Source organism: Coregonus lavaretus (genome assembly GCF_964263955.1).
Source record: "Coregonus lavaretus genome assembly, chromosome: 21".
NCBI classification, from domain to species: Eukaryota; Metazoa; Chordata; class Actinopteri; order Salmoniformes; family Salmonidae; genus Coregonus; species Coregonus lavaretus.
This window is the reverse complement of record NC_140008.1, coordinates 26,449,484-26,457,600: the sequence shown is the minus strand read 5'-3', so window position 1 is coordinate 26,457,600 and position 8,117 is coordinate 26,449,484. Positions and strand designations below refer to the sequence as shown.

At 41.1% G+C, this 8,117-nt stretch overlaps 1 protein-coding gene across 1 annotated transcript; it reads left to right on the top strand.

Annotated features, from left to right (window-relative positions):
• The first annotated feature begins 5,073 nt into the window (after nt 1-5,073).
• LOC311148467 (uncharacterized protein) lies at nt 5,074-6,885 on the top strand. The gene is made up of 3 exons (XM_084185444.1): nt 5,074-5,289; nt 5,367-5,421; nt 5,640-6,885. Exons 1-3 carry the CDS (start codon nt 5,221-5,223, stop codon nt 5,939-5,941), a joined length of 426 nt encoding a protein of 141 aa, XP_084041570.1. The 5' UTR covers nt 5,074-5,220; the 3' UTR covers nt 5,942-6,885.
• The last annotated feature ends 1,232 nt before the right edge of the window (nt 6,886-8,117 follow it).

Sequence of the window (8,117 nt, the reverse complement as noted above, 5' to 3'; positions counted from 1 at the left end):
GTGTTTTTTGTTTAAAATCTATTAATTATTTTAGATGAATGGTTATAAATCAATCTCAGAATGTGCTGTAGTGATGAAACCACTCTCTCCTGCTGCGCTACGGTGTAAGGATTGCAGGCATGTGTTTTGTCAGTGGCTGGGAACTAGGGTTCAGCCAGGTGTTGATGGACAGTCGGAAGAGCGAATGAAATGGTAGGAGGGATGTCCCAGCTTTAAGTGGTTTCAGATTTCATATCCTACTTCAGACAGGCTCAGAAAATATATTCTGTATCCGTGGAAACTGGGCTATCGCTCTACAGTGTCCACAGATCGATTTATAAGCGAAAATATCGGTCGGAACCTGTACCAGAACTACGCAGGTCCCCTAAACAGAGGACTTTACATCTGAGGTTTTAAGCACATTTTTACTCCTGAACTTTTTCAGGCTTGCAATAACAAAGGGGTTGAATACTTATTGACTAAAGACATTTCAGCTTTTCATTTTTAATTAATTTGGAAACATTTCTAAAAACATAATTCCACTTTGACATTATGGGGTATTGTTTGTAGGCCAGTGAAAAAACTCTAAATGTTATCTATTTTAAATTCAGGCTGTAACACAACAAAATGTGGAAAAAGTTAATGGGTATGAATACTTTCTGAAGGCACTGTACAGTACATTACTTTCAATGCAAATACCTGGGAGGCCTAGAAAAATGATACAAGGGATGGCTCCACAAAATAAAAAACTAAATATTACATAAAAATATAACCATACATATTTGTGTGTGTCACATATGCATGCTTTCATACATGTATGTCTTTATAATAATGTGATTCATAGACTTACTGAAAGAAAGTGCAACACACAAAAACGGAAATACAATACTGATTGATTGATTGAATTTATTAGATAAAAAAATAATAATTCATACATAAGGGCGCTCCAGCCGGTGACGCCTCCATATACAATTTAAGAAAATCATCAAGGATAACACAATGAAGCTTGAAGACATACTTCCATTGTGGTCCTTAATAACACTTCTCTAAATTCCCTTGACGTGAATATAACAACCTTGTTACGCTAAATTCCCCTGAGTGAATGAAGCTACCTTGTTTCTAAAGTTACCACCCGTAATGGGTATCCTATGATAAAGTATAGACTTTTTACAGTTTCCACCTCCAATGGGTTTCCTGGGGTAACATGTCATCTCTTAAACTTGTAGGCCTTTTGTTACAGTTACCACCCGCTATGGGTTTCATTAGATAAAATGCAACATTCATGAACATGAACCAGGCCTTGAATCTTGAGCCTTGTTACAGTCTATCACCCTTAACGGTTAGTTGAGATTTAGTGTAACGTGTTATAGTCTACTTTCCATGACGGGTTAGCTGAGGTATGGACCTGTTCATAAAATGAACAACGTCCCCATGAATCAGGTAGAGTTGTTACGCTCCTGTTCATATTACATCAACCAGAATCAGATGGGTGTTTACCCAAGGTTCTTGGCTCCCGCTGAGGACTTCACCTCTGCCACCGTGATGAGAGTTAACAGACATGAATGCAGCAACTTAATGGTTTCACATCAACAACTTGTCTTACATTTCCACCTTCATTTCCTTTCACTGCATTCACACCAAGCAGTGTCCACTAGTCACACACATGCACACATATCAGTATATACTTAAGTATCAACTCAAGGACAGAACTACATACTTTTAAAATAAGAATACACACTTTATACACTTTAGCCTTACATTCCATACATCAATAATACATTGCTCTACTGAGGCATGCCCTGATATCCTAATGTCATTGCTCCAATGTAATTTAAACATCCTAAGAGATTAGTCAGTGAGCTGCGCAGAGTATCATATAATACGGAGCACAACTGAAGTCCTTACTCTACTGAGGCCTTTCTTACAATTGTTTTCTCTAAGCAGGCCCTGATATACTCATGTCGAGGGCGCATCATATCTTTAACTTGAACCCAAACACCAGATGTGCTTGGGAGGGAGATGCTACAAGCTATTTAGGTCAGAGGCGTTATGCTGTGATGTGCTGTTTTACCTGTTTTTTAAAGCAAATTTTGTTGCTTGAGTGATTTGGGATGCCAGGGAGTTCCATGCTATCATGGCTCTATACAGTGCTTTGCAAAAGTATTCACCCCCCCTTGGTGTTTTTCCTATTTTGTTGCATTACAACTTGTAATTTAAATGGATTTTTATTTGGATTTCATGTAATGGACAAAATAGTCCAAATTGGTGAAGTGAAATGAAAAAAATAAGCTGTTTCAAAAAATTCAAAAAAATAAATAACAGAAAAGTTGTGCGTGCATATGTATTCAACCCCTTTGCTATGAAGCTCCTAAATAAGATCTGGTGCAACCAATTACCTTCAGAAGTCACATAATTAGTTAAATAAAGTCCACCTGTGTGCAATCGAAGTGTCACATGATCTGTCACATGATCTCAGTATATATACACCTGTTCTGAAAGGCCCCAGAGTCTGCAATACCACTAATCAAGGGGCACCACCAAGCAAGCGGCACCATGAAGACCAAGGAGCTCTCCAAACAGGTCAAAGACAAAGTTGTGGAGAAGTACAGATCAGGGTTGGGTAATAAAAAAATATCAGAAACTTTGAACATCCCACAGAACACCATTAAATCCATTATTAAAAAAATGGAAAGAATATGGCACCACAACAAACCAAGAGAGGGCCGCCCACCAAAACTCACGGACCAGGCAAGGAGTGCATTAATCAGAGAGGCAACAAAGAGACCAAAGATAACCCTGAAGGAGCTGCAAAGCTCCACAGCGGAGATTGGAGTATCTGTCCATAGGACCACTTTAAGCCGTACACTCCACAGAGCTGGGCTTTACGGAAGAGTGGCCAGAAAAAAGCCATTTCTTAAAGAAAACAATAAGCAAACATGTTTGGTGTTTGCCAAAAGGCATGTGGGAGACTCCCCAAACACATGGAAGAAGGTACTCTGGTCAGATGAGACTCAAATTGAGCTTTTTGGCCATCAAGGAAAACGCTATGTCTGGCGCAAACCCAACACCTCTCATCACCCCGAGAACACCAACCATGCTGTGGGGATGTTTTTCATCGGCAGGGACTGGGAAACTGGTCAGAATTGAAGGAATGATGGATGGCGCTAAATACAGGGAAATTCTTGAGGGAAACCTGTTTCATCCTTCCAGAGATTTGAGACTGGGCGGATTTTCACCTTCCAGCAGGACAATGACCCTAAGCATACTGCTAAAGCAACAATCAAGTGGTTTAAGGGGAAACATTTAAATGTCTTGGAATGACCTAGCCAAAGCCCAGACCTCAATCCAATTGAGAATCTGTGGTATGACTTAAAGATTGCTGTACACCAGCGGAACCCATCCAACTTGAAGGAGCTGGAGCAGTTTTGCCTTGAAGAATGGGCAAAAATCCCAGTGGCTAGATGTGCCAAGCTTATAGAGACATACCCCAAGAGACGTGCAGCTGTAATTTCTGCAAAAGGTGGCTCTACAAAGTATTGAATTTGGGGGGGGGGGAGGGTGAAGAGTTATGCACGCTCAAGTTTTCAGTTTTTTTGTTTTATTTCTATTTCTTGTTTAATATATATATATATATATATATATATATATATATATATATATATATATATATATATACAGTGGGGAGAACAAGTATTTGATTCACTGCCGATTTTGCAGGTTTTCCTACTTACAAAGCATGTAGAGGTCTGTAATTTTTATAATAGGTACACTTCAACTGTGAGAGACGGAATCTAAAACAAAAATCCAGAAAATCACATTGTATGATTTTTAAGTAATTAATTTGCTTTTTATTGCATGACATAAGTATTTGATCACCTACCAACCAGTAAGAATTCCGGCTCTCACAGACCTGTTCATTTTTCTTTAAGAAGCCCTCCTGTTCTCCACTCATCACCTTGATGCCATTTTTAATGACATCACAAAATAGACATTAATTTTCCATATTCCATTTCTCGTTTGGATGTTGAAATATATTGTCCCAATGTTCATTATTGGATGTTGAAGTTTTTGGCCGGCAAAAAGTATCTGAAACAAAGGCATTCCTTTCACCATACTAGAATGCCAGAGATAGATTATCCTCGTCTCTAATTTATGGCAGTATTAAGGTGTCAAGACCGGCACAGCCCCCCTGTGGGTAAGAGCGTCTGGTTGTTGTCGGCCATTTGCCAAGCTGATGTGAGGCCTTTGATCCTCACCCAGGGAGAGTCATGACACTAGCTTTATTATGTCTTTCTTTGCAGCACCTGACCATATTACTAATGATCTACCACTAGCTTTAAACACAGCCTGTGTGTCTATGTATGCTTATGATTCAACCCTATACACGTCAGCGGCCACAGCTAGTGAAATCGCTGCAACTCTTGCAGTTAGTTTCAGAATGGGTGGTCAGTAATAAATTAGTCCTGAATATATCTAAGGCTAAGATCATAGTATTTGGTACAAATAATTCCCTAAGGTCTAGACCTCAGCTGGATCTGATATTGGAAAATCACTCCTATTATGATACCATAAAGAAATATAATGATGATACTGTATCTACAGTAAGAGGAGTGACAGGAGAGTCTGAGTGTAACTTTCCAGCCAGACTGACTATTTAGAGGAATAGATTAGTGATATAGAGGCCTGACTGTTCTTGGCAGCCTGACACATACTGACGTCTGCATGGGAACAGCCTTGGTACTGGGTACAGTCTGGGACATGCACACACCAACGTGCACTCGCATACAACAAATGTAAGTACGCTCAAACACATGCACACACACATAGCGGCCTGGCTGTCCGTAACAGTTTGAATTTTTGCTTACTCTTTGTGCATGTGCCAGTACAAAGGAGCAGGGCAGAGTGTGTGTACAGCAGTGTTTGTAGGCGGGCCAAAGAGAAGAGTATGAAGTGTGCCATGCTGTCTGGCTCGCTGGGGGCCGGCCCAAAACCATGCTGCCACTGGACTGGGGGCCGGACTCAGGATCTCTGCCTTATAACAGTGTGTGGGAAGAAAGGAGGACTGCCAGTCAGACAGGTAGACACACAACAGAATGGAGAGACAGGTAGACTTCCAGGTAAACTTACAGATGGACAAACAGGCAGACAGACAGATAAACACCCAGGTGTTCATTCCAGGGCCCCCTCTCACCAGCAGCCCCCTGCCCCTGGTCCAGGTGTGTGGTTGCCTTGGTAACAGTGATGGGGCTCGTGATCATGGTTCTATTCGTGGGGTTCTGCATCGGGGTCTATATCCAGAGAGCCACACAGGTAAGGACCTGTGTGTGTGTGTGTGTGTGTGTGTGCAAAGTTGTATTTCTCATCTCTCTCTCTGTCTCTCTCTCTAGGGAACTGGACAAGCAAATTGTACAGAGAAATTATACAAGACCTTCAAACTTCAAGGTAAATGCTTCTGTCTTTATTCTCCTATGGTCTTCATATCACACCGTAATCTCCACCTCAGGTAGTACTGTGTACGTCCTTTATGTAAGTGAATGTTAACTGTCTCTCAGTGCAATCAAATAAGTAGACACAGCAATAGACACAAGGCTCTGGTTATGGAAAGAACTGAGTATCCAATACACACATGGTAACTGTAACTGTCTCTCTTCTGTCTTCAGAGGGCAAACCGTCAGAAGAAATTCCAGGCAAATTAGAGTACGACATCTTCACCGCACCGAAGGACGCCATCTATTTCATCCACGGCCAGGTGACGAGGGCAGACGGCAAGGGGAATGTCTACCTGTTTTGGAAATTCATAAGCAGACATTTGATCAAAACCAACAACGGAACCTGCCCTGAGATCACCTTCGCTACCGAAGTCAAGTTGTTCAAAAGTGGTCGAGTTTACCTCGTCTTCAACAATGGCAAACCCAACCTGAAAGAGAGCAGTTTCTCAGTCTACGAGCTCGTCAAGCAGTGACCGGAATGATACAGTACAGTCTAGAAGTGTTATGCCACACTCTGTAAGATACCGTTAAAGACCGAGTCACCAACAAAACATAAACAACGGAGCTGATGCATTCCATGACATTTCTACATGCAACTTAAAATCGTAACGTTTGCTTGAAACAATCGTGCGGCAAATGCTGGTACATTACATACATACATGTTCACTTGTATACAATAAATATACACTGACTGTACAAAACATTAGAAACACCTTCCTAATGTTGCGTTGCACCCCCTTTTGCCCTCAGAACAGCCTCAATTCGTCGGGGCTTGGACTCTACAAGGTGTCAAAAGCGTTCCACAGGGATGCTGGCCCATGTTGACTCCAATGCTTCCCACAGTTGTGTCAAGTTGGCTGGATGTCCTTTGGGTGGTGGGCCATTCATGATACACACAGGAAACTGTTGAGCGTGAAAAACCCAGTAGTGTTACAGTTCTTGACACACTCAAACCGGTAAACATGGCACCTAATACCATACCCTGTTCAAAGGCACTTAAATATTTTATCTTGACCATTCACCCTCTGAATGGCACACATACACAATCCATGTCTCAATTTTCTCAAGGCTTAAAAGTCATTCTTTAACCTGTCTCCTCCCTGTCATCTACACTGATTGAAGTGGATTTAACAAGTGACATCAAAACGGGATTATAGCTTTCACCTGGTCATTCTATGTCATGGAATGAGTGTTCCTAATGTTTTGTATACTCAGTGTATGTATATACTGGTATCGTTATTGTATGTTATCAGAATGTTAGGGGGCAGGGAATCCCAAGAAATACTTTTTTGGTTGTAAAACGTATTGATCAACCATGAAGTTACAAAGTGATTAAATGTAATAATAAGGTGGTGGAATAGGATTGTATGTAAATATGTTGTCTATAACAATGTCAGCTACTGTTCACGAGCACGATCAGAGACCTTCTGTGCCCAATCCATGATGAATCCATGTGCTGTATTGAAATGAATTGAATAAAATGTTGAACATCTTACATCCCCTTTCTTAGCAAGACACTGACTACACTTTAGCTAGCTAGTAAGCAGAGCAGTAGATCAAAAAACATTTTAATTTTAATTAGCCTAGATAATTGTTTGTATAGTATGTTGACTTTGGTGTCTAGTTCAGACCTTATGGCATTTTTTAAGGATGAGCATAAGAGCATTAAAATGGGAGAAGATCACTATAAGACTGGCCATGTGGAGAAGTGCAGCTATCGTGAGGGGAAACTGACTGGTTTGGTCAGGGCCAGCATGAGGGATAACATTTATCCTGTGTCGATGAGTGTAGCTATGAAGTTAAGTTTGAGCATTTTAGCAATACAATGTGTTCTATGTGTTCTATAAAGCTGTCAACATTCTACAAGGAAAGAGCTACTTCATTATATAATCATTAACCAGATTACCCCGGATACCACACTTAGATGAGCGATAACTCAGTTCTAGAATGTTGTCATTAATGAGAATGAATCTACAAATCTATTGACATTCAGAATTATTGACTTTGTTTAGACATCCAGCCTGTATTGTAGTTGCATGACCAGAGACAAATCTTCAAAGGCACAGTATTTATTTATTCGGTGTGGTACATGCATTCACACAGTCTTGATTTATAGGATCCTTCCCACTGTATGATTGATATGTCAAGTGATAAAATCCCAAGTTATCAATTAAAAGTTTATGGAAAAACTGCACTTTTATTACAGTTTATTAAATATTCTACAGCTGTAATGTCATCAAACAAGCCTCTGTCCCTTTACAGTGTTGTCTGTAAAGTGGGGCACAGATAATGAAGAGGAGGGCATTCAAAATGGCTACAGGGATGGATGTGCAACAGTCAGGGCTTTGGGTCACGGGGTCTGGAATCCTGGGATCCTGGTGCCTCACCAGATGGTTTGGTGGGCACAACAGCAGTGGTAGACGTCAAGTGTCCCTATGGTGTAAGGGACTTTACTATTGAAAAGGCAGTGAAGTCAAAGGATTTCTATATGAAGGAGGAGGGAGAGTCTTACCACCTCCGTGAAGACCATCCTTACTGGCACCAGGTCCAAGGGCAGCTCCACATCACTGGAAGGGACACTTCTTCGTTGTGTGGACCACCAAAGCCTCCATCACCATCCCCATCCAGCGTGACGACCTCTGGCAGACT